The following is a 25,928-nucleotide window of genomic DNA, read 5'->3' on the forward strand; positions in this document are numbered from 1 at the left end:
GTGTGTGTGTGTGTGTGTGTGTGTGTGTGTGTGTGTGTGTGTGTGTGTGTGTGTGTGTGTGTATGCTTGTCTTCAATTCCGTCCAATTCACCCTCTATCTCCCGTGTCTCTATACATTTTATTCTTTCCATCGTCACCTCGTGTCTCGTCTCACACGTTTCGGTCTCTGTCACCCCGATTAGTTTTTCCCCTTGCATCACAGTCACAGTTTCCGTCACCTCCACGCGTCTCGCCCAATACGTCCCCCGAATTATTTTGCCCTCACCCGCCTCCATTGCGGGCCTGACAACCGATGCACTCCCCCTCAGCTCGTTCGCTCCCACACGTGGCGCCGCCATTTTGAGCTCCCCGGTTTTTGCCAACATTCTCGCCGTGCCCGCCTGCAGGCTTCGGCCTATTTGCTGCATCTCACCCCGCAGCATTTGCACATTATTGCCCATTTTGTTTTTTATGTCATCCATTTTGTTGTTCATTTGTTGCGTATTTCCATCCATCTTATTTTCCATTTTGTTTGTGTTTGTATCAATTTTTGCATTCATTGCTTGCATATTTGCGTTTATTCCCGCTAGCATGGCGCATAGCTGGGCCATGTCGGGTGCACTCGGCTGGGCCGACTCGGCCAGGATAGGGAGGCCTTGGGGGAGAGGGGGAGGGGAGGTGTCATACGCCAGGGCCGCCGCCGCGCCCATTTCGGGCTCTGGGTTCAGTTGGGGGGGAAATTGTTCCTGCGCAACAAGCATTTCCTGCTCGGGGCTTCCATCCTGGACCATGGATTCTAACAATTCTACATCCATCTCTAATACCCCCGGCTCCCGCTCGCCTTGAGACGCCATCTTATTTCACGTAACAGGATTAATTTAGCTCGCTCGTAATTTTGGAGGAACGGGGGGGGGGGGGGTCGCCTCGCACACCCATGAACCGATTCCCGTGAATTTAGCTGGAGACGGGAGAGTTTGTATCCCACTTCTGACACCAGTGTTGCGAATTCGCGCCCACCGGCGTGCGAACGGCCATGTAACTCGAATCACGGCACGTTGCCCACCGGACGGACAATTCAGTCGTGACCCTCTCGGAAAAACGCCGGGAGCTAGTCACAGGTGGGGGTTTAACCTCACCACGATTGTGCCAATTGCCCACCCACGCAGGATAGGGTTGCTCGCCAAATTCGATCTACCTAAGTACCTGCACGAATGGTCGACCGGGCGATCGTACCACGCCACATGCCGACTCCGGACACGAACCGCTTAAGCGGTCCGTTCCGTGCTACAGTGATAACCGAGCGGTGTTATCGTCGGCCTCGACGGTTCCGATTAATTACCGGGCGTATTAAACCCCATACGAACCCCTTACGTGAAGCAGGATGGAGAGTCAACAAAGGAAAGGACGCAGCAAAACGCGGAAACATTTCAACAAGCAAGCATTTTATTCATAGCCACAGACACAAAGCACGTATATACAGCCACACAATAATCAAAATGCACATATAACAGCCAAAACAAAAGTAATGCAGAGCTACAACCGAATATGCGTGCACACGGCAACACTTGAACAGTTCTACTTTACAAGACACGGCGCCACAAGATCCATACAAAAACCCTGAAAAGAAAATGGTGACTTCCCTTTGGGCCGTCGAGTCCCTCTCCCACGTCCTTCGGCGTGGTCGCGCCTGGCCGAGACTCCAATCCCTGGTGTGGTAGGCGAGTCCTCTCCAGCGTGCCTCGCGCCGGCACGTGTTGGCCGCTCGAGGCCACGGACGGGGTTTCCGGCGCTATCTCAGCGCGGATAGAAAGGGTGGGGGTGGGGGGGAAACGTTGTTGCTCGAGGTCGTGGTGTGGGGAATGGCAGACGCTCCGTCCCGCCAACGGGGTCTCGGGACTGCACCACAGAAGACCAGGCCAGCGGCCACCACGAAGAGGAGATGAAGAGGAAGAGCGAGCCGGATGAGAGAAGAGAAGACGAAGAGAGCAAGAGGAAAGAGCCCCGCCCGTGTCCGACTTTTATTGCCCGGGGCTTCGCCCTTCACTCCGCCCCGTTTTCGGCTCCACCCTCCTTCGAGAGGGTTCTCGAAGAGGGGCGTTCCCGCACCCCGACTGCCTCACGCTGGTCATCGACCAATCGGCGGAGAGCTGCCCTCCCCCCTTCCTTCACACCAAGCGTGGGGAAAAATGGCGGGAAAACCCGCGCGTCCTCGCAGCTCCTTCCTTGGCGCCCTTGTTTGCCGTTCGGAAGCGGACGTAGTGGCGAAGATGTGGTAGCGTAGATGGTGGCGGTGGCGTGGTTGTTGAGTGTGGTTGGCGCTGTGATGGGGATGACGTGGTTGTTGAGATGCTGTTTGTTTGAAATAAAAGATAGAGAAAGAAAAACGACCAACTCAAAGCGTCACAGCCCGGAAGGATCACATAAATTCCCTCGAAACAACGGGTTTGGGCTAACTACACATGCACCTATCGAGATATCTCACCTGCGGGCCCTTTATGGTGTAATGCGAATTTCCACAGCTGTAACAATATATATATATATGATACATACATACACACACATATATATATATATATAGATATATATATATATATATATATATATATATATATATATATATATATATATATATATATATATATATATATATATATATATATATATATATATGATAAATATTGTTGTGGATCCAGGGTGGCGGGATTCTCACCCGATCCTTGGCGCCACCCTCACCACCACCGTCTCCAGGGTTTATAACGCCGGCCGGCTCGGCACATGCCTCGGGTCACGCGTCTTCAATCACGATACCAGCGCAATCCTTGTACCTTACCAGTTGGGGAAATAGGACCCCGGTTACAGACTGGTTGTGTCAGATGCCGAGTGTTTTCTGTCAGTCTGTAACCATTTGGGTTTTATATGCCAATTGAACGGATCGTTCCTCGACGCGACACAAATTAATCCATAGCGGTCACTTCATACAAACCAACCAGATTTATTGGGGAATATCGGGTAACACGACACAAGCAAAATATTCACGACAATGTTTTTATTAACAATCTTTAAGCCGTTTTTAACTTGGGAACTACGGACTTCAGGTTTCGAGGGGGTCCCTACCGAGATATGCCTCCGCCCACTTAAAAAAAGGGGGGTACCTGCCGAACAACATTTCCTCTGGGGGAGTACGTCACAATTGCCAAGTTTCAAATTTTTTTTCCACGGAGCGGTTTTGGAGATGGGTCCAAAAATTTCCCTTTTTTTCCAATGTGGCTGTTACACCATGTGACATAAGTCATAATTATCATAAAAAAACATTCCAAATGTCTTCACACCTATGGGTGAAAATTGTGTCAATTGGATAAGCGGTTGCAGAGAAAACACAAAATTAGCATTAGTCCGTGAGCGAGACAAAAATTCAGTATCAAATTTGGGGCAAAGGGAGACCTTACTTTTTTGGTGAGAAATAACCTATATTTCCCGAAAATGTTTGCTGGCCCATCATCCATGTTCGTTTTTAGGTGTTATCCGTTAGGGGGCGCTCTTTGAGGGTCAAACTAACCGATTTTTTTTCTTTGCAGGTTTGCAAAGTAAAATGTATATATTATTTAACTGTCAAGATCAATTTGTGTTTTGATGACAATTATCTGGTGTAATTACGTTATATATGTAATTTATTTAATGATAATGAACTACTTTTTCAATCTTCAAACGCGTTTTTCTCCAATATCTTTAAAATCAACGAGACCGACTTTGCAGAAGTTCGACTGGAGCCCATAGGAGTCAGCATTATCTCGATTTGCAAACTGAAATGGGAAGATGCAAGTCTCTGCCAAATAAAAGTGCCGTTGATTGCAGTCAGTATAGAAAATGTCACGCCTACATCACAATATGTTAAAGCATACTGCCGCTGTCCAATATTATTATTATTTATTGACCACCATCACATACAGAGGGTAAAGCATGAAAGTATACACATCTTAGATATATAGTAGTAGTCCATTAATATAAACTGAATTTAGTCGTGTTCATGGAGCAGTATGCTATAAGTCAAGATGGAAAATTTTACTTTTGTTAAGAATCAATAGTCGTAAATCTGTTTAAGAACTTTGTGGCAAAATTTTGTAACGAAAGACGGATCGCTGTTCATTATAGTTGTAACGGAAGAGCTATCATGGACTGCATGATTAGTCGGGAGATTTTCATCTCAAATAACTTCAAATGATTTTATTAACGAGATGCTTTCTGTAGAGCACAAGGTCCAGTCTAATTGCGAGATCCATATCTTACGTTGTCGAAATGTCATCCCGCCGTCACAGTGAAGATTGTTATTATTAAAGTGGTTTATCGGCTGAACGTTCAGCTCTTTGTACAAATCGAAAATAATTTGACCGTGTTGGTTTGATCTAGTGTCTGGGTTTCTTGTGTAATAACCGTTTTGCGAGTTAAAACGTTCAAGGTTTGGTATTCGTGCATTAAGGTCGCCCATAATAAATACCTTTTCTTCGTTAAAGCATTTTTCATGTATGGTAGCAAAAACATTGAGTTGAAAGTATGGGGAATCCGACGGGGGGATGTAACAGGCCCCAAATATATGATTCGGAACGCACGACAGACGAAACCAGACTTTATCTCTCTCTTTTTTGACACTGTAGACTTGTGGCCATAAGTAATTAGCCACAAGTACCCTGAAAATACAATGTTCACTACTACGTTTCATTGGTAATTACATACAACATAGTGGGAGGCAATGATAACAGCTGTGTGATTCTGAACTTTGCACTTATTCTTCCCCACTGTCAGATTCTTCCTCTGAAGTATAGCCATCGGTAAGGTTGTCCTCTATGTCGTCTGTCATATTGGTACAGTCTTTCAGCCTACACTCGTCTGTGCACTTCAAGCCATTGACCATACATTCGCAGGTTGGGAGTTCACAAACACGGCGGCATTTGCATGACATGAACTCTCGTACTACTTGTGGTGCCGGTGGACCACTCATCCACAGAACATCCAGATTGCCGTCGTCTACAACGACCCAGCCATACCCAGGCTCAGGAGCTGGCACATCAGGATTGGCCTCCAAGCTCCGTCGCCAGACTGCACACTGATAGTTTGCTCAATGTGCATGTTGTTCTAGGCAGTCCTTGCATGGAGGTAGTTGTCCAGACTCGACTCCCCCCTTCTTTGCTCGCCACATGCTGAACCTCAGGGCATTCACGCCCGTCTCGGCAGTCCTGGCTGCATATCGGCGACAGGTGAATGACTCCAGTGCCAACAACATGTCAATTGTGAGGGACCAGGTTTTGCCTTGAGCTGCGAAAGTATCGCGGAACACCTTTTCCTTGCACATCAGCTTGAAGCCTTTGATTGTGCCTACACCAGAAAAGGCACTGACCGTATCGCATCCAGTATATGCATGCAGACCAGGCAAGGCCAGACAAACTTCATCCCCCATCATTTCTTCCATTGTGTCAATTCTAAGTATCCTGTTCCTGCCCTTTGCAGCGACGCTCATGTATAGCCTGCACGGTATCCTCCTGCAGAATGCCAGACACAAGATCAAGACATCAGTGTCTTCTGACACCATGATGACTGACTTGAATTTGGATTTCCCGGCATGAGCTGCATGCAACAATAGCCACGTATCAGCTTCTTCCTGGTTTGAAGCAAGTTTCTGAACATCCAATGTGACTCCATCCTCTGTAATCCTGAAGCACTTGCTACCATATGTCATGAACAGCTCCTTCCCACCAAGTTTGTTCTGTTTATTCTGCCAGTCCTGAGTGATGAAGTGGGTAAGGTTTTCCTTGCTTGCAGAACATGCCAACAAACGCCTCCAGTTTTTTATTCTATGTGTTGGGATGATAACCGAAAACAGGACTCCTTGAGATGAACCACGCTTTACTCGTTCGGCATTCTTGATGGAGAAATCCCGAATGACATCGAAGACTACGTCTATGCGTTTGCTGCCTGGGTAGGTCTGCAAGACAGTTTGGAACAGCTCCTCGGAAACTTCTGCAAATGCTCGGTTGTCACCACTCATCTTATGGACCAGGGCCATGCCGTCAATGATGGAAGCACTTGGTAAGGCAACGTCATTTGCAGGAGAGATATCCATATATATATATATATATATATATATATATATATATATATATATATATATATATATATATATATATATATATATATATATCAATATCAACTCACTCTCGCCAGATTCCAATTTCCGACAATATTTCTACTGACAAACTAGCAAGAATATTAGAAAGATGTATATATTGTTGCGGATTCGCGCCCGCCGGCGTGCGGACGGCCACGTAACTCGAATCGCGGCACGTCGCCCACCGGACGGACAATCCAGTCGTGACCCTCTCGGACTAACGCCGGGAACCAGTCACGGGTGGACTTTTCGGTCTCACCACGATCGTGCCAATCGGCCCCCACGTGGGATAGGGTTGCTCGCCAAATTCGACCTACCTAAGTACCCACACGGAGGGTAGACCGGGCGATCGCACCTCGCCGCAGGTCGACTTCGGACACGGGCCACTTTAAGCGACCCGTTCCGTACTATCGGGATAACCGAGCGGTGTTATTCGTCGGCCTCGACGGTTCGATTAATTATCGGGCGTTTTAGCCCACGACCAACCCTTTACGTGAAGCAAGATGGAGATTCAATAGAGGAAAAGACGAAGCGAAGCGGGAAAACAGTTCAACAATAATCACATTTATTTCGCGATGAACGGAAAGCACACATATACAATTCCACCAAAAGCACATGTAAAAGAAGAAGACAATGCAATATTACACAAAAAGCAAATGCAACAATGCAGATCTAACCGACTACCGGGCACACGGCAACACTTATACAATTTTACTTCACAGACGGCGCCGACAACACATATTCCCAAAGCAAAAGAAAAGAACCACCCTCCAGGAGGAGGGGGGTAGACGGGCCTGGGGCCAAGACCGTGTCGGGCCTACCCGTCTGATGATGAGACGCAGAGCGGCGGTGGTGCCTCAACTCCGCGGGCCTCGAGGACAGTGTCTGGTAGGGGGTGGGAAAGGGGCCCCCTTTGTCGCACTATCTCAGCGCGGGGGGAAACAGGAGGGGGTTGCTGATGCTCGGGGGAAGGAGGATATCACCCTGTCTCAGGTCCCGCGGCGAGCGTCTCCTCCTTGGTCGCGTTGCTGGCCTCTCCCTCTCCAGCTCCCGGCACCGACGCGAGCACCCCCTCGTCCGCCTTCGCCGCCGTCACCTCTCCACAGCTCCGTCTACTCGCCCTCTCCGTCTCCTCTCTTGGCTCATCCCAACTCTTCACTCTTGACTTCTCTCACTTCTTTCCAGCTCCACCGACGACTCTCTTGAACTCCGCACAACTGCCTTTACTGACGAACGCAGCCGTTTATATAAGCCCCGTGGCTTCGCTCTTTCACCCTTGACCCTCTGCCTCCGACCCTTCACCTCTCTAACTGGCTCCCCATTGGCCCGAGGAAAAGTGGGCGTGAATGCTTTTTGATCCATGAATTTGCATATAGCGACCGCCCTCCAACGCCCTGGAGGCGGGGCCAAATCGCCCCTCGCTCACCGATTGGACGGAACAAAAGTGGGCGTGAGTCGTTTTTGGTCCGTTTTCTGCGGAAAGTCCGTGATGTTTTTGAATACGCTGCTCGGTGCGCGCCCTACACGAGTCCAGTATCGGTGCCCACGAGTGGCGCGAGATGGTGTGGATGCGATGGTGGCGAGTTGTGACGGTAAAGGTCGTGGCTGTTGTTGTGAGGCGGCGTTGTGGTTGGTGGTTGTTGTTGTGAAGCGGCGTTGTGGTTGGTGGTTGTTGTTGTGAAGCGGCGTTGTGGTTGGTGGTTGTTGTGTGACGGCTGTTGAGACGTGGTTGGTGGTGGTAGTAATGGCGGCTGGTCCAAAATAAAGATAGTAAAAGAAAAACGGCTATCCTGAAGAGTCGCAGCCCGACTGAATGACATTTATTCCCTCGAAACAACGGGTTTGGGCCTAACTACACATATACTTACCGAGATATCTCACCTAAGGGACCTGAATGGTGCTTTGCGAATTTGGTCAACCACAACAATATTTTGGTGTAAAACAAACTTGACAAAATGGATATTAGCTGCGTGCAGTGAAATAAGAGAAAAATCGCATTTAAACGTTTGAAATTCAATTCATTTGCAGTTAATTTCCACTCTAAATTTAAGGATTTTTCGACTTTATAATAGGAAATCACCTCAGTCGAGCATTGGATAAGATGCAGAATATGAATAGACGTAAAATACCGCGAAAAAAGGAATTGTTATTTTTACACCCTACTAGCGCCCCCGAGCGGATATCGCTTAAAAACGAACCTGCATGAAGGGCCAGCAAGCGATTTCCGAAACTAAACATTATGACCTACCAAAAAAATGACATGCCGCTTTGCCCCTCGTTTGATACCGATCTCTGAAATTTGGGGGTCCAGCTCACGGACTACATGGACGGATGGATGGACAACCCGAAACAATAATGTCTCCGGCGACTTCGTCAGCAGAGGCATAAAAACTAACCGCACAAGAAAAAGTAAACACAAGGAACCCCCCCCCCCAAAAAAAAAACAACCCCTCAAAGGGGGCACATCGGATGGGAAGCACAACCCCATGAGACCTTGATGTATCGTACCAAATTTGGTCCATATTGGTCAGGTAGTTTGTGAGAAGATGTCTTGGTTAAATGTTAAAGGCCGGACAATAGGATCGAGTCTGAGTTTATTTCGGAGAAATAGCCTTCAAACATTCATTTTTAGCTCACCTGGAACGTAGTTCCGGGGAGCTTCTGTGATCGAGCAGTGTCCGAAGGTGTCAGTCAGTCTCTAAACACTTCAGTCATTAATCGCTTGAACCACACGATTTTGATGAAACTTGGTCACAAGCTTCATATCTGATGTCTGCGGGGGGGGGGGGGATGTTGAGTGACTTGCTTCTCATCCAGGTGAGCGTCTGGAAAGGCAGTCTTGTGTTTTTCTAAATGAGCATTACCTCATCAAATGAAAATATTCCTTAAAAAAAAGGCATCACATATCTCATTTATTTTAGTTCAGGACATTTGAAATAGTTTGAAGATGATGTGTGCCAAATTTGAAGTACAGTACTCTCTTCCTTCTAAAGTTGTGATGAAATTACTATGAAAAAGATCAAATTTGAGATAAATGCGATGAAAATTTTTGCTCAAATTTTTTTGTTTGAGCCTGTTATCATGTCTTTTCTTATTGTGTTGAATTTTCCTTCTGCACACAAAGTAATTTAACACTAAATTTGAAAATTTGAATTTTCTACGTCAGTAAGTGGCGTGTAACCTCAGGAGAAGTCATTTCCAGGGATGTGTCAGATATTTTGGCAAAGAGAAAGACATACTTGTGGGCAGGTGAGTGCTGGGTGACCCGGTAGATCAGGATTCCCTGGGAGACCTCTGGGAAATTGGTATCTCTCATTCTCAGCTCCTGAATCAGGCTGTTAATGGAAAATAACAATGAAATCACTGTGATTAGTAAACTTTGAAATGGCATGCAATAAAGCTCAATTAGTACAAAAGTGTGCTTTCCAACTTGTTGGTTACCCCTGTGTTTATGCAAATCTTCTGGATCAGAGCTGAGGACTTGGGGGTGGGAGGGGTTGATTTAATCAAGCAACTATTCCTTGCATATTGTTGAAGTTACACTTTCAATTGCACGGAGTTTCCGTGGGTACCTGCTCGAAGGTAATATTGTTATGGGGACGGGACGTCGGCTGCAAGCATGACCACTAGATGGAGCAGTAGAGTCGGCTCGACCGATCGCCCGGACAGAATTCAGATCGTACTTCTCTGGAAAACTCCGGAGAATACAGGTCCTTTGTTGTGGACTGTGAAGCGTCAATATTTCCACCACATGGTACAGGGTTATTCGCCAAATTTCAAAATACCCAGAGACCACGTGGCGATCTACCGAGTCTTCACACCCTCGACGGAACTTGTACGAAACCGAGCCGTTTGGCGAGCTCGTTCCATGTGCGATCCCGAGCGGTTTTAATCGCCAAGTTCCGTCGGTCCGATTATCCCGTTACTGCGGCACAACGGCCCCGCTAATTTCCAACAAACGCGACACGCTCAGTCAATGCAGGAATGGACATGACGAACTGAGAACATTCAACAAATGGGGATATTTATTTACAATGCAATAATGGGGGACTATGGAACACAGAAGAGCAGATTTATACCGAATAAAGCAATGCAATGCAAATATATATATACAGCTCAAAGCACATACTATTTTACTACTTAAAGACGGGCCCATACACAGACACACATACACGGAGAGAAGTGGACCCCAAATGGTCTTTATTAGGATCTCCAGCCCGGAGGACAGTCGGGCTGAAGATCAGTGGTAGCTGGCTGGCTACCTGACCGCCAACGCGCGGCTGGGCGTCCCCTTCTTCCCGGAGCTCCGGACACCGTAGGACAGACCAGCGCAGCTGAACCCAACTGAGGTGGATCGAGGTCGTCGCCCACGCTTGCGATCCTTTGGAGGAGGAGGCGGTGGATGAGGATGAGGACCAGGGCTGACGGCGACGAGGGTGGTGAAGAAATCTCTCCTCCTTATCCGGACCTTTGTGGACTTCTCTCCGAAAAAATCTCTCTCTGAGGATCCTCTGTTCCGACTTTTATACTCTCCGGCGCTGCGCGACCCCCCCCTCCCCCACTCGCACGCTCCCCAGCACCTCGGTGGGTGGGGCTTCCCCTTTCACCTACTGAGCGCGTGGAGGGAGGAAGCGTTGTTCTTTGCAGAGAGGAGGGTTGTTCTTTTGCAGAGGAGGGTTGTTCCTTGCGGAGGAGGGTTGTTCTTTGCAGGGGAGGGTTGGTCTTCTTCTTTTGCAGAATCTTGGTAAAACTCCGAACTATTAAAATAAATCACAGCGCATTTACATTGATTTACTCTTTAGACAAGGGATGGAACCCTATCTATAAAACACATACTTACCGATATAACTCATCTATAAGACCTGTATGTTGTGTGCGATAGATTTCCAAATTCTTAACAATATCAGTCTTCATTTGTTGTGCATTTTTTTTCCATCTTTGTACGACTGTCCAAGTACTGTATCCCGGCCATTGTTCATTATTTTATTTTGGTTCAACAGTTGGGTTTTGTAAATTAAACGTCGGTCCCTCAGATAATTTAATGGGCTTGCACCAGTTTGCCTTTTATGGCCTGGCAAGGAGTGGGGCTACTTGGAAGGGTCAGCGTCCAAGTGCTCTCAGCCTGGTTGGTATCCTCACAGCTTAGTAAGTGGTGAGGTTAATTGTACGGGCTAGTACCCGAGCATCCCAACTAGGGGTGTGGTGAAGGATCCTGGGAGAATATGATGGATGTGTTGCCATACACGCAGTAAGTTTTCTGTATTATTGAATTATAATAGTGCCTCCACTTGCATAGCAAGTTTGTATTTATCAGGTGTTTCTATGATGGTGGATAATTCGTATTTTATTTTCAGATTGATAAAGGCCTACCAATGAAACTATTTATTTATAATGTTGCTTTTTAATGGAATCGGTCTAAGCTCTTCCTGATTTATTTATCTCTCATGATAATGTCATGTCAGAGGGTCCATTAACACAGACGGACTGAGCCAGAGGTCTGATAAAGGCCTCCATAAATTCTGAAACGATCTTTAAAGTTACTGTATTCATTTGCAATATATTATGATTCCCCAAGGATTGTTCCAATAAAAACTGAACCTGGTGATGAAATGTGGTGGGAGGCAAAAGGTGGGAAAGAATTTTTTATTCATTAAAGGGGGCTTATTTACAAAGTATTCGGGGAAAAGGGAGGACAGAACAACAAACAAACAAGAAAGACATCATGCATAGCATGACACTTGCGAAATCCCTAAAACAAATTTGACCTTAAAAATAATAGGTGGTTAGATTCAGTGACCTGATATGCAAATTCTCTTCCAATTTAAAGTCAACCGGATGAAAATTGAGGATTTTAGAAATTTGACAAAGTTGTTGACCTTTGGCTGTGTTGACCTTTTGACCTCACTAGGCTTCTTGCTTATGATGAACCACCATTTGGTGAAGTTTAGTGAAGATCAGTTTAAAATTGTGACCCATAGGTGATTGAAACAGACCAGACCAACCAATGCACTTGCGAAATGGAAGATTCGCAAGTCATCACGGCACACATCCGGCGGCCAACAGTCGCAGATCAGACTGAAAGGAACATGCAATGTTATTTATTTTGTACATAAGGCCTAACCCTAGATATTGGTGCCAAATACGGGACTCACACAACGAAGGGGAACTGAACAGTCGAGGATTTGAGGCTGGCACAAGCTTGTTGTAGCTGATGAATGACGATTCTACAAGGTATGGCTCAGGTTGAGATGGTGAAGAGGAATGGTGATGAGAGCCAGAGACAGAGAGAGCGCTCTCTCTTCCTCTGTCCCCAATGCTCAACTGCCATGGGCATGCATGGTCACAGTCCTTTCCACCTTAAGGATCGTCCTCATGCATGGGGGCTCCCTCTCATTGGCCACCCTCTTCCAGTGGGCGGTGCTGCCTTTTTGGCCATCCCATCCTTCTCCAGGGCTCCACAGCTTACTTTGCCATCATGGCTTGCCGTCTGCTGGCCAAATGGATGTGGCATTTGGAAAGCATATAGCTCTGTTTTGTTGTTCAATGCCACAAGTCCTCCACCTGGTCTCATCTGTTGTAGGAGGTTTTACATAATACTCTTGACCTATTTTGCTCTAGTGAATGCTCACTGCCTCCTCAGTGCACATTTGACAAGATGAATTACCTCTACAGATATCTAGCACAAGAGTAATGTGTTACCATACTCAAACATGTGGACCAAGCTAATGTCATTAGTATAATCTATTTTTAGATCATCCCCCCACCCCCCCCCCACCATTTCCATGTACGTAACCCATTTCAGATCTGTTTTGTTCTTGCATACGGGCAGCTATCATTTCTTGGAAGCACAGCTGTGCCCCTCATCCAGTACACTGGTACTCATTTTGCTGACCTCAGAAGGACAGGCAAAGCCTACAGTATCCCAGATAACTTTGAAGGTAAGCCAAAGAAAGCAAGTTCATTTTACTGTATGATTTGGTTAAAATATCGTTAGGTTCCAGAAAAAGTTACGACTCGTATTTTAATTGTAAAAAGTGCCAATGTGCAGGATCATGAAGAAATTTCATCTTAAATTTAAAATGTTTCCACGGGAGAACGTCCCAAAATCCCCGTAGTACAAGTCAACTCATTCGGGGTTCACACTCTGGTACTCTCTTACGCAGCAAATTATTACCTCAGCCACCTGCGATGGATGGAGGTAATGTTTTCACCCATGTTTGTTTGGTTGTCTGTTTCTTGCAAAATCAAAGATACGCAAGTACTGTCAGACCCTACCATTCACGTTCCATGATTCGCAGTTCATATAATGTGACCCGCTTCAACATTCGCGGCCCTGTGCTTCGCGCATTCGCGTTTATTTTTTTTTATTTTTTTTTTGCCTTCATGGTTTTTCGCTGGCATATTCGCAGTTTTTCTGATACACTCTCTGACCCTGTAATTCATGTATTTGCGGGATTAAAAAAAAAATTCCTTGAGGAATCGCAAACTGCTGGGAACCTATCCCCCTTTTTCCCATTGAAACAATGCCCCGACATTTGTGGATTCGACGTTCGGAGCATTTTTCAGAGAAGTATCCCCCACGAATGCCGAGGTCAGAGAGTGTATTGGTTTGTCTGATCTGTGATTGTCTGTCTGACATAGACAATTGCCTACAGGTCACTTTTAAAGCAATCTTCACAAAATCGTAGAGTTGGTCACAGGCGAGAACTCCGATTGATTTTGAGGTAAAAAGGTCTCATCGCCAAAGGTCAACAACTTTGTCAAATTTCTGAAATAAATTTTCATCTGATTGACTTGAAATTCGAAGAGGATTTACATATCAGGTCACTGAATTCAACCACCTATTATTTTCACGGTCAAATTTGTTTTCGGGATTTTGCAAGTGTCCTACTTTGCACGATGTCTTTCTTGTTCGTTTGTGTGCAGGATATCTCAAAGTTGAGGACAGATTCGGATGAAACCTGGTGGGCAGGTTGTGTGTGTGTGTGTGTGTGTGTGTGTGTGTGTGTGTGTGTGTGTGTGTGTGTGTGTGTGTGTGTGTGTGTGTGTGTGTGTGTGTGTGTGTGTGTGTGTGTGTGTGTGTGTGTGTGTGTGTGTGTCACAAGCAAGATTTGATTCGATTTTGGTGAATATCGAGTTGCTTTAAATTTTTTCAAGTGAATCTTTACCATCGAGAGATCGGGCCAAAAATGATACATAGCGCTATATCTCAAAACATTGTGAATGAGTTGGTTAGGTGACTAGAACAAGCTGATTAAATTCTGGTTCAGGTTCGAATCCATATCCGGCCTACCAGTGGGATACAAAACATGAACTAATCAGCTTGGCAGAGGTATGCACACTACCGAGTGTACTTACAGTTTATCATTGTTTTTCACAAAATCTCACCGACACCTCTACAGCAGACAGCTCACAATGAAATACTTGCCTTCATGAAGAGTGGAAGCAGTTTTAAGTCTGATGAAGGGCTAACGCCCGAAAAGTCAGCCACGCCTCACTTCCTATGGCGATTAATATACTCTTAGCCTTTCAGTTGATAAAATTCATGAGAACGACACCTCACGGTTTGTTCCAACAACTTTCTCAACCATTAATCATTCAATTATGCCTAAATGTTTCTCAATCTTCCTCAGGTTTGCTGATGAAAGCTGAACTGTAGTAGCTGAAAAAGCCAGTGGAACAAACCCTGAGCTTTCTGCTGTGAAAGTATGTAATCAGCCCAAGGTTTTTGAATGGCATATGCAAACGCTACACACTTCATGGTCTTATTTCTACTCCCTTACTTATTACCTGCCTGCCTTTCCCCCTCCACTAGAATGCGTTTATTTATTTATTCGGACTGGAGTGCCACACAGGCCATCCCATGTTTTTATTTTATCTTGTGGCTCAATTCCTTTTATCTTTACTTTAATGGAGCAAACGTGGATGTCACCAAAATTTGACGTGGTGGAAATAGCGCTACCTTTTGTGGTAGCCGGTATTACAAATAATCGTCCTTTATCTTATATGTTGTGATCAATAAAATTTCTTTCAAAAATAACAATTATAAAGTGCATTTCCAAGACTATCGCAGCACATTGTCCACCGACCGAGAAGAGTACTCCTGCATGGGAGTGCCCGCTAGTATATGCAATGTCTTTATCTTCTAACTTCCCTTCTTTTCAATGCACTTCCCCATAATCCTGCACACATATGTAACGAGCCAATAAATCAAAGTACACTGTTGAAGTCGCTGGCAACAGAGATAGAGGACAATGCATGAAAATTATTCACCTGGTTGTGAGGGTCAACATTGTAACGCCAATGTATCGCCATACACCGGGAATAGGTTCCTCTGCAAGACATCAACAAACAAATCATGGAGAAGAGACAAACAGAGGATTTAAAGATTTGAAACTTCCGAGAACAAGAAATGTCCAAAAATTTCTCCATGACTCACTTTTCATGTCCTTGGTATCCTCCAGGAATTGTTTAACGTGGTTAGACAGGATCGCGAAGGAGATCCCAGCCGTCACTTTCATGGAGTTCACTCCAATCACCTCGCCATCCTGGAAATGACAGTCTTACACAGCCTCCGAAAGAACACAGAGTGCTTATAACTGCTGCTTTGTCAAGATTACAAATTGTGCATCTCAACAATGTAAGAGAATGAGGAGCTTCAAGAAAGTCAAAAGGAAATGGACAATGCAACAGTTGCCGGAGTTCAGCATGTGAGTCTTCAAATACAAAAATCATGGCTCTTGTGCTTTTAAAAGGAAATTCCATATTTAAAATACTCGTATTGCTTCTGTGGTCGTCATGTGAGGGTTCTCATTAAATATGTGGCATGGTAGTTAACAATGCAGCATTTTCAAAAGCACATCAGACATTGAGGAAGTGTTTGAAAATATTCCAGATCCACATTGATAGACATGTTTATAAATATTCCAGTGCAATAAAGTAAAACTTACCAGATTAATCAGAGGACCTCCAGAATTTCCTACCTGGGAATGGTACAAGAAAGGAAATGGATTATCAATGTGTCATCACCGGGGAAGGGATAATTTCATTAGAGTAGTTCCATGTTTCCTATTGTGTTCAGATTAGTAATCCCGTCAATTACCCCAAATAGCATCGCCAGAGATGGAATGTTTAGATAGCAGCTCGTTATCCCTCTAATCCCTGTAATTTCACTTTCACATGTCCATCATTTCCCTGATTATTTTATTGCTTTACAAACGGAAAGAATTAACAAGTGTTGATGCCATCGTTTGTTGCAAAACTGCACCGCACCACAATATTCATATTGTAAATAATGTTCAGTCTTTTGATTTGGATAATCCTGCCTGTATCTGGAGGAAACGAAATCACAGTTTTTACACCAATTCCCTCCACCATAATGTGTGTATATATAGCTGCAGCCTTCGACTTCATCGGATTCTTCCTAATCAAACAATGGGGTTATTGTTGAGGCACTCTTGTCTGCAACCACATGCAGCACTACACGGAAGGCTGTATTTTTGACATGTACAGCGTAGCAACGGACATTTGTACATTTGTTTGTTTTACATGCACATGTAATAACTCTGTGCCGGTGCACGGTACAGGTTTTAAGGTCACGAGCGGTACAAGTTTTAAGGTCACGAGCGTAGGGTGCAGTGAATGATTGATTTCATCATAGTCTCATCTAGTACTGCAGCATAGCAAACCAATTGTTCAAATTTGCATAAAAGCACCAAAGTTGGTACACATGTAGAATAATGTATTCTGAACAATTATAGATATGGTGCCCGCTAGTGTATGCAATGTCTTTATCTTCTAACTCCCCTTCTTTTCAATGCACTTCCCCATAATCCTGCACACATATGTAGCGAGCCAATAAATCAGAGTACACTGTTGAAGTCGTTGGCAACAGAGATAGAGAACAATGCATGAAAAAGTGCATTTTTGCAGCTTTGGCTGACCAAGGCACAATCTCGGGTGGCTCCATATATAGAATTGTTCGGAATACATTATTGTAAATGTGTACCAATTTTGGTGCTTTTATGCAAATTTGAACAATTGATCTGAAAGATCAGACTACGCTGCTGGACTAATCCACAGTGCATTGGTGTATTGTTTTAATATCGTAGTTATACATATAATTGCGAACGTAATGACACCAAATACAGCTCTTTTGTATCATTTTTACCAGGGTTATTGTATTTTATGCTTTGAAAAATTAAAAACAGCACTTATCATCGTTTTATTAATGTCTCATATTTCAGTAGTGCACACACCAAGAAAGAGACACTGGTCATCTCTAGTCACTTAAGATCCCAACTAAGCAAATGTAATGGTTTCAGGTATATAGACAAATCAATGTGTGAGCCAAGTCACAAAATAAGCCACTTTGGGGAATTTGATTCCCACGCCATGAGATGGTGGATGAAAATATGCTTAGCACAATCCCTGGGTCGGTCTGTGTGCCAAATGTGGTTGTCAGCCCATTGGTCTTTGCAAAAACGCAAACATACAAACAAACACATACAAACAAAAAATTATATTTATTAGATTTTCCATGTTCTTCACAGTAGTTGGAAGCCCTGTGGCATCACTGAACCCTAGGCCACATCCTGATTGGACGATTAGAATGCAAGGGTGTGGCCGAGTGAGGGGATGGGCACGAGTGGTCAGCCTGCTGGACCAATCAGGAATTGTAACATTTAGAAGTTGCGAGTCCTGCACCAATGGTTTCAAAAACTTCTGGACTGACACATGCCACTCCAATCAGGACAGATGATTTTGTATGGTCCATTGAGGAAGAGTGGATAACAGAGTTCCATGAGTTGATGTGGACAGATGGTTTGCTGGACTAGTTTGGGATGTGCTGCAAGGAAGGAGATTCAAAAGTGCTCCAGAGTTTGTTTTTTTTGCCTCCACCGACATGTTTTTGGCCGTCCATCCATCAATAATCGGTTTTCCTTCCCACGATAACTTAACAGCTGAAGGGATCCAAGTATGTATAATGATGCAAAGATGAACCAATTTGATTATGGGGGCAAGAGGTCAAAGGTCAGAAGCCCTGTTCGTAAAATTCTGTTACCACGCTAACTTGTGAACCGGTGATGGGATTTTGACCAAAATTGGTACAATAATATATTAGACCGGGAGCCCGGGGCCCTGAGCTCAAACGAACGAGGTACTAGTATCTGAGTACAGGGGCATGAATGGAGTATCAAAAGACATATAGAAAGTTATTTCTGCCGGGTACCACCCTCTGCGTAAGGACCCTGGTGACCCTCCAAAGGGGTCCTTAAAATTGGCTAGATCAAACATTGGAAGTACCAGTTGGTATCACTTCCATATGGTGCATATGACCAACCTTACAACAAAACCACATGTGACAGACATGCCTACTACTGCAAAAGGCCCCCAGAAGCCCCAACAAGGGCCTCAAAAAGGGTGATGTGGATTTTTTAAACCCACCTTGTTGTGATCGTTGTCCTCCTGAAGGATTCTAACTGGCCGATTGTGGAATCCTATTTGACTTCAGACAGAGTTTAACGTTTGTCCGATTTGATTATAAAATCCTACAAAAACCCTATCGACACTGATAAAACTGATGTCCACACAAGTCCTTCCTTGTGAAACAATTTATTTCCTAATTATACACCATACACTTCTCACCCTTGTACAAAGAACTTAAGAATCCCCATTTGATTGCAATATTATTTGGTTCTATTTCATTTATTCTTACTTTAGTTAACAGTTAGACCAACCCGATTCAATTCACTTCTACATTACATCAGAGAGTTTTATTCTAACTTGGTACTTGGTCAGTTCCAAGGAGTACAAGCCACTGAGAAACTATACTTCCTCACGTGCTTGCACTGAGAACAATGTGCCTTTCAAAACATTTTATACTTTCGTGAGAGAGAGGTTGGGGGATATTCACCCAGACTGTAGACGTGTCCTTTAGACGAAAAGCCACTTCGTACATTTTCTAAACAAAGGTTCATTTATCAGCGCGGTCACTCTGCTCCAGAACAACACATTTCTTATCATTTAGGGCAAAAGTCTTTTGGCCAGAAATGACAGCCAAATCAACTTGCAGCTTAAAAGTTACATTTCTGAAACTCCATTTGTTGCAATTTAAAATACATTAATATAAATTTTTCCCCCACAAGAGGCTCGCTCAAACATTGGAGGTACGAGATAAAACCAGTTTTAAAATCATATATACATTCCACAGAGTGTAAAATGTCCATTTCCAGACAAATTGTCTGCTGCATTGGCCCTACCAGAACCCCCAAAAGTGAGCGCTAAAAAGGGCAAAACATTACAGTGGACTAAAAATACACAATTGGCATAATTTTGCACATTATGCCGGCACACCATTACCATAGGAAACATTTATGTTTTACAATTTAACAAAAGAACAACAAAATACTAATAAGCCTACTGGTATCACACTATGAACCAGTAAACTCATATTGTACTGAAACACTCGGAAATATACGAAGACATAAATAGTTCTAATGTTTCCTAACTTCTCCGAACATTCTTTTCCGAGTTCGGAGATGTTATATTAGGAGAGGTCAGGGAACATTATAACTGTTATTACTTCCAAAGATTTCCGAGTTCGGAGACGTTAGGAAACATTAGAAGTAATTATGTCCTCGTATCTTTCCGAGTGTTTCCGTTTAATATGAGCCTCTAGTTTTTCCCGAGTTTTCTGGTTCATAGTGTGTGTCAAAGTCCAAACATGAAATCGTCGGCATCGTTGAACTCGGTGGCAAGATCTGGCTGATCAGGATCCTCATCCAACAGATAATCAGGTAGTGCAGGTCCTGAGAACCAGTCAGGAGCGTGTTTTTTTCCGTTTCCGTTTTTGTCTTTCCACCCATAGTTCAATGGATCCAAACCTTCTCCTGGATGTGCCGAGTCTGCATTTCCCCACACAATTGAAATCAAGTGTGCTCGTCGTGTCTTGTTGTGAAGAGTTTGCGCAAGGTGGAAGAAGTGCACAGTCAACCTTCTTGACATTGGCCATGGGGTTTTCCTGAAAATAAAATATGGAATAAACTGTTTAATAGTATCACATGACTGTGCAGTTTGTGTCCAAGCAACACATGTTTGTTAACGTGAACATAGTGAATGACTCCAGTTTTACCTGATTCATTCTTCTGGTCATTGACGTAGCTTGGCATGTCTGGCCTCATTCACACCTGTCAAGTCACCCGTCATCTTCATACCATACAGGGAACAAACAAACTCTTCAGCTTTTTCGTGGTTTGGTTCCTCCTTGGATGCCATACTGAAGAAGAACTGGATAAGTGTTCCTTCAGTGTCCTTCTCGAGTAGCTCTAGTGGTTTCGTTTTCCCTTTCCGGTAAAATGCTGCTGTGAAGTCGCATCCGGTAAACGCATGAAGGCCTGGCATAGCTGCCGCTTGTCCATTCTGCTTCGCCTCTAAGGCAGTGGCAATGCTACCGACATCAATATGTCAACGGTCATTCCCTGACCCGCAGTCCATGATGATACGACTAAGATGTTTCACTTTGCAGGTGTCTACCCAGCATTCCAAGCAGGATCACCAACACATCGGTATCTGATGCTCGGATCATGGCAATTCCAGTCACCTTGGAGACATGGAATGCAAGGAGAGTGTCAGCTTCCTCGTGTCTACCTTGGAGATGGTCTGGATGTTCAACGATCATCTTCGAATCAGATTCACTGAAGGTAAAGCAGGTACAGTTACCTCCATGGGACACTATCAGGATCTTTTTCCCAAGGATTTCGCCGTATTGCCTCCCTTGCCATTCTTTCAGAAGGAAGATTGCCAGCTGATCCTTCAAGATACCATTTTTGTAGCAACTTCTGGCAGCTCTGTTTTGGTGTTTGCTCTGGACCACTGATCACGAATGGACGATCCTTGGCTCCACGCAATTTCCTCTCGCTCTCTTTCAGTGAAACGGGGTGATATGTAGCAAATAGTACATGCACCTCACTTCCAGAGCTGGAGCAAACATGTGCCAGGAGGCGTCTGGCCAGGTTTCCATAGGACGTGATGTTTCCAATTGCTGATAGAAACGAGTGCAGAAAGAGGCCACCGTCTATCAAGGTCACATCGATTGGAGGTAGGGCTCTTTCAGCGAATCCATCCTGTAGGGACTCCAGCTTCTTCAGCAGCTTGCTCTTGACAGTCTTCAGACCAGACCCATCAGAGTGAGCGATTGACAGTTTGTACTCTGTTATTGGGAATTCAATGACGTGCCGAAGGTTGAAGTTGGTTTTCTCTGATATGATGATGAACATACGAATGAATGCATCCCTTAATCCTTCAGTGGCTGTTTTGCCTTTTGCAGGCATGCGATTCTTCTTCGTATTTTCATAAGCGAAGTTGGTAACTTTCCGTCTCTGAATAGGCTTCATGAATCTTGTCTTGTCATCAGTACACTCGTCCTCGAACTTATTCTGATGCTTTTGGCCTTCCACAAGACTCTCCAGCAAATATCTCTCGGTTTCTGGTGCTGCTGCCTTTCCCGTTGCAATGTTCAGCAGGCAACCAGCTGTCGATGCAGGTGCTGAAAATGGATTGCATGATTCAGTCACTGCATTCAGCAACGTCTCGACTTGACAACAGTCCTTCTGGATCCTGCTGGGTCGAAGCTGTGCTGCAGGGTGTTCTTCCGTTTCCAGTCCTGTCAGATTTCGTAGCTCTGTAACTGGCATGCCCCGCTGTGTGGACGTGATACACCATCTTCGAATCGCGTTGTCAGAGTTGTGGAAGCCAATGATGCCTCTCATCGGTGATGCTGCATCCCTGTTCACCGTTTGTTCCAGTGACAAGTCAATTGCTGTTCTCACATAATTATTGGCTGTACGTCGTATGGAAAAGGCTCCTGTCTTAAGTACCATTAGACTCTCTGGTGCTGCCTTCTCCAGCTGGTTCAAAAACAGCACACCCCAGCGTGCATAGTTTGGGCGATTCAGTCCAAAGAATATGCCAATCATTGCTGGCAATATCACAATGTAACCATCAACGTTGTTCGTTCGCACTGCACGCATTAGCTCCCTGTGGATCCTGTTGATCATGTAGACATATATGCACCAGTATTGTGCGGTTGGACCGAGTTTGCCATGCATGACATCATTGAAAAAATGCTTTTGGGGGTTCTGGTAGGGCCAATGCAGCAGACAATTTGTCTGGTAATGGACATTTTACACTCTGTGGGATGTATATATGATTTTGAAACTGGTTTTATCGAGTACCTCCAATGTTTGGGCTAGCCCCTTTTTTGGGGCCCTTGTTGGGGCTTCTGGGGGGCCTTTTGCAGTAGTAGGCATGTCTGCCACATGTGGCTTTGTTGTAAGGTTGGTCATATGCATCATATGGAAGTGATACCAACTGGTACTTCCAATGTTTGATCTAGCCAATTTTAAGGACCCCTTTGGAGGGTCACCAGGGTCCTTACGCAGAGGGTGGTACCCGGCAGAAATAACTTTCTATATGTCTTTTGATACTCCATTCATGCCCCTGTGCTCAGATATTAGTACCTCGTTCGTTTGAGTTCAGCGGCTCCCAGTCTATATTATGATGCAAAGATGAACTGATTAGATTTTGGCATCAAGCGGTCAAAGGTCATGTCAGGTCAGGTAAAAATGTGATACTTGAGAATAGCTGAAGGGGTTGAAATCAAACTTGGTTCTAGTATGTATTAATAATGATGTAATAATGTGAGCGGAGGCATACGTCGCGACGTCGAAAAGTGCCATTGTAGTTATTTTGCTTTTTGTATACAAATTTGAGGTTCGTGGAAGAGCTAGAACACAGAACAGTACAGGATGCAACAGAACTAAAGGACCAGCACAATGACGGATGGGGTGCCAACAGCAGAGCCGGCTAGTGGACGCAAAACGATGACTCACAACTCCTCTCAAAACACCCCGGTTGGTCGAAATCAAGTTCCACGATAACTAAACCAGTACACAAAGAGGTTGCCAGTGATTTCGTCAAGACCACCATATTCAAGGGTTTACTGTACAATGTACATACAACACAAGGTAGGAATTAACATGGAAAATTGGACAAACAGCAACACAGGGACAAAAATAGAACAGTAAAACACACCGGATTCGGTTTGGAAAAAAATTGCTTCGAGGTGGAAGTATCAGTTGCAGATTCAACCGATACACATAGAGCAACTTGGAACAGGCGGTTTTCAGAGCTGCAAAACGTCCTGGTCACAAAGTTAGTTTTGCCCAGGGGATTCAACCAAACGAAGTGACCCGTCACCTTGGGCTCTCCGTGCTGGGTGCCAATCCAAGTGACACACCGAAGGGATCATCTCAGTTTTATTTCTCTTCGACCATTGAGTATCTGTTTTAGGATTAGCAGTGAGTGAGTATGTTTGTGTTGATGCAAGTGCACATTTCTCATTATTACTTCCCCCATTCCTTATTTATTGTTCATTAAAATAAATCAGTTTCTTTTAAAATTGATCTGTTTGCTTGTGGTTTCTGAGTTGATCTTCCTGCAAACAGTATTTGAATTAAACAAGGAGCTTGATATTATCAGTCCCCTGGCTTTTGGGTGGTATGAGGAATATCTGAAATATGGAAAGCTAAATGTTCAATTGTTTTTGAAATATCACGGACACACAAGTACATGAACAGATGATCGGCTGGTCAGACGGAGCTCATTTTAATGGCCTTGTTGAAAGGGGGGGGGGCAAGCGTACACTTTGAATGAACGCGTGCAAATTTACCACCTAGTTTTGACATACCTCATCAATGACGTTTTGAGATATTATGCTAAACATAGTTTATGGCCCCATCTCTCAATGGCAAAGAATCGGTTAAAAAAATTTTGCTATCTGGATCCAGATTCAGATCTTCACCGAAATCGAATCGATTCATCCTTGTCACACACCCAGACTGCCCAACAAATTTCGTCCAAATCCATCCACAACTTTGAGATATCCTGTTCACAGATAAACAAACAGACAGACGGGTGAAAACATAACATCCGTCCACCTTGGGTGGCAGAGGTAACAAAGCAAAATTTTTGACCACTACCAATCTTGTATGTAAACATGTCGATGATATCCATCAACAACATTCCAACTGATGTGTTGAAGAACTTGTGAGGTGAGATTGAAAATCTCACCCATCTCTTGCTTTCATACAAATCGGGTCAGCGCTATGCTCCTTTCTGTTTAACTATACCCTTAAAAAAAAATTAAACAAACTTTGTAAAATAAATTATATTTGCTATCTCACTTCAACCAAACCTATTGATTACCAATTTAAAAACTTGTCAACTGAAGAGTTAAGCTGTTATGTTTCGGCATGTTTATCCTCCGCTTGCAATATGCTTGAAATATGTGCAACAAGCAGTGACGTGCGAGAGATGAGTGTTCAGCGATTCATATTGTGCGACAACCACGGCTAAATAATTGTAGGCTAAAAGACTGCAGAATCTGGAAAGAGATGAATAAAAATGGGTTTCCATTAAAGCTTGGCCAAGTTATCTCTCTTTATTTGTTGCTCAATGAAGCTCATCAATAATGGAGCCAAGGTGGGGAACAGGGAAGATAAATTTGACTCGACTTCTGAGTGTTAAAGAGAGTGCAGGGTCCATTCCCAATCAGATTTTGTTGTAATACCAAGAATTTCCATATAAACAATATCGTATGATATACAAATACATACATACATGAATGGCAGCATCTGTTTGGATGTAGTCGAGGTCTTTCCTGGAAATACCGAGCTGGTGGGAGGGACGGTGGGAGGAGCTCACGACTCCAGTTGTGACTGTGTTCGTCAGAGTGAAAGGGCTGCCCATAGCCACCACAAACTCTCCTGGACGTACAGCTGCCGAGTCACCCAAACTCAATACGGGTAATGGTGGCGAGGGCAAGGTGAGAGCGATTTGAGGCAGGGAACTACAAGAGGACTCAAACTTATCTGCTTATTGAGTTCCGTTCAACACAAAGGACACGCCACGGTGAATGACATCAAACATTATTACCTTGGCATTGATGCGTAGTGTGGCAATATCTGTGGCCTGGTCGACTGCCACCAGATAGGCCGTGCACTTACACCCTTCAGCCAGATGCACACGAACAGCACGACGTCCCGCCACAACATGGGCGTTGGTGACAATAAGGCCATCAGAAGAAACGATAAAACCAGACCCGGTCGATACATTGATTTGCTGCTGGGTTAGCGGATGTTTGGAGCGAAATTGCGTACAAAGAAAAATAAGAAACTTTCTACAAGAATTTCACAACTTTCTCATGAACCCCAGTTGCTCTCTTAACATCCTCTCATTTTGGGACCGACCCAAACCTGCATCCCAAGAATCTCAATGAAGACAACTGCCGGTGCTGCTTTTTCCACGACATCCGCCAGAAAGTTGAAGCGATATCGAGGTGAATCAGGGTCCATGGGAGGTGCAAGAATGGCACAGTTAGCCGGCGGGAGCTGTGGGGGAAAAAATTATATTAATGTATTGTAAATTGTAACAAATGGAGTTTTAGAAATGTAAGTTTATGCTGCAAGTTGAATTGGCTGTCATTTCTGGCCAAAAGACTTTTGCCCTGAATGTTAAGAAATGTGTTGTTCTGGAGCAGAGTGACCGAGCTAATAACAAACGAACCTTTGCCTAGAAATATCCGAAGTGGCTTCTCGTCTAAAGGACACGTCTGCAGTCTGGGTTGAATAGCCCCCACCTCTCTCTCATGAAAATATAAAATTGTTTGAAATGTAAAATTGTTTCAGTGCAAGTACATGAGGAAGTTTAGTATCTCAGTGGCTTGTACTCC

General features: G+C 44.5%; 2 protein-coding genes across 4 annotated transcripts; both read right to left on the reverse strand.

The window, feature by feature from the left end:
- Positions 1 to 1,977: 1,977 nt before the first annotated feature.
- LOC147022234 (serine protease HTRA2, mitochondrial-like) lies at positions 1,978 to 25,582 on the reverse strand. Of its 3 annotated transcripts, XR_015061123.1 has the most exons (7): positions 24,818 to 25,582; positions 16,087 to 16,119; positions 15,576 to 15,684; positions 15,410 to 15,470; positions 9,376 to 9,471; positions 8,774 to 8,909; positions 1,978 to 2,328 (listed from the first exon to the last, which is right to left on the reverse strand). XR_015061123.1 is itself a non-coding variant. In XM_085892927.1 (6 exons), exons 1-6 carry the CDS (start codon positions 24,944 to 24,946, stop codon positions 8,897 to 8,899), a joined length of 441 nt encoding a protein of 146 aa, XP_085749053.1. In that variant the 5' UTR covers positions 24,947 to 25,582; the 3' UTR covers positions 7,175 to 8,896. The 3 variants fall into 3 exon arrangements, 2 of the variants coding, with proteins under 2 accessions (XP_085749053.1, XP_085749052.1); XM_085892927.1 differs by lacking the exon at positions 1,978 to 2,328 and having other exon boundaries at positions 7,175 to 8,909; XM_085892926.1 differs by lacking the exons at positions 1,978 to 2,328; positions 8,774 to 8,909 and having other exon boundaries at positions 8,921 to 9,471.
- Positions 19,850 to 23,187, reverse strand: LOC147022235 (uncharacterized). Its single transcript, XM_085893535.1, has 4 exons — positions 20,960 to 23,187; positions 20,657 to 20,832; positions 20,326 to 20,568; positions 19,850 to 20,043 (listed from the first exon to the last, which is right to left on the reverse strand). The coding sequence occupies exons 1-4, from the start codon at positions 22,243 to 22,245 to the stop codon at positions 19,850 to 19,852; spliced, it is 1,899 nt and encodes a 632-aa protein (XP_085749661.1). The 5' UTR covers positions 22,246 to 23,187.
- Positions 25,583 to 25,928: the final 346 nt, after the last annotated feature.

Source organism: Eptatretus burgeri, chromosome 8 (genome assembly GCF_056783735.1).
Source record: "Eptatretus burgeri isolate ZD-2024b chromosome 8, Ebu_testis_v1, whole genome shotgun sequence".
NCBI lineage: Eukaryota > Metazoa > Chordata > Myxini > Myxiniformes > Myxinidae > Eptatretus > Eptatretus burgeri.

Coding starts and splice junctions, on each gene's coding strand:
- LOC147022235 (XM_085893535.1), bottom strand. CDS start 22,245: ATGCATGGCAAACTCGGTCCAACCGCACAATACTGGTGCATATATGTC. Junction 20,833..20,959: donor CAGAAGTTGCTACAAAAATG/GTATCTTGAAGG, acceptor CTTTACCTTCAG/TGAATCTGATTCGAAGATGA. Junction 20,044..20,325: donor GATGACGGGTGACTTGACAG/GTGTGAATGAGG, acceptor GGGGAAATGCAG/ACTCGGCACATCCAGGAGAA.
- LOC147022234 (XM_085892926.1), bottom strand. CDS start 24,946: ATGGGCAGCCCTTTCACTCTGACGAACACAGTCACAACTGGAGTCGTG. Junction 16,120..24,817: donor AAACAGATGCTGCCATTCAT/GTATGTATGTAT, acceptor TACCATTCCCAG/GTAGGAAATTCTGGAGGTCC. Junction 9,472..15,409: donor ATGTTGACCCTCACAACCAG/GTGAATAATTTT, acceptor TTCCATTAACAG/CCTGATTCAGGAGCTGAGAA.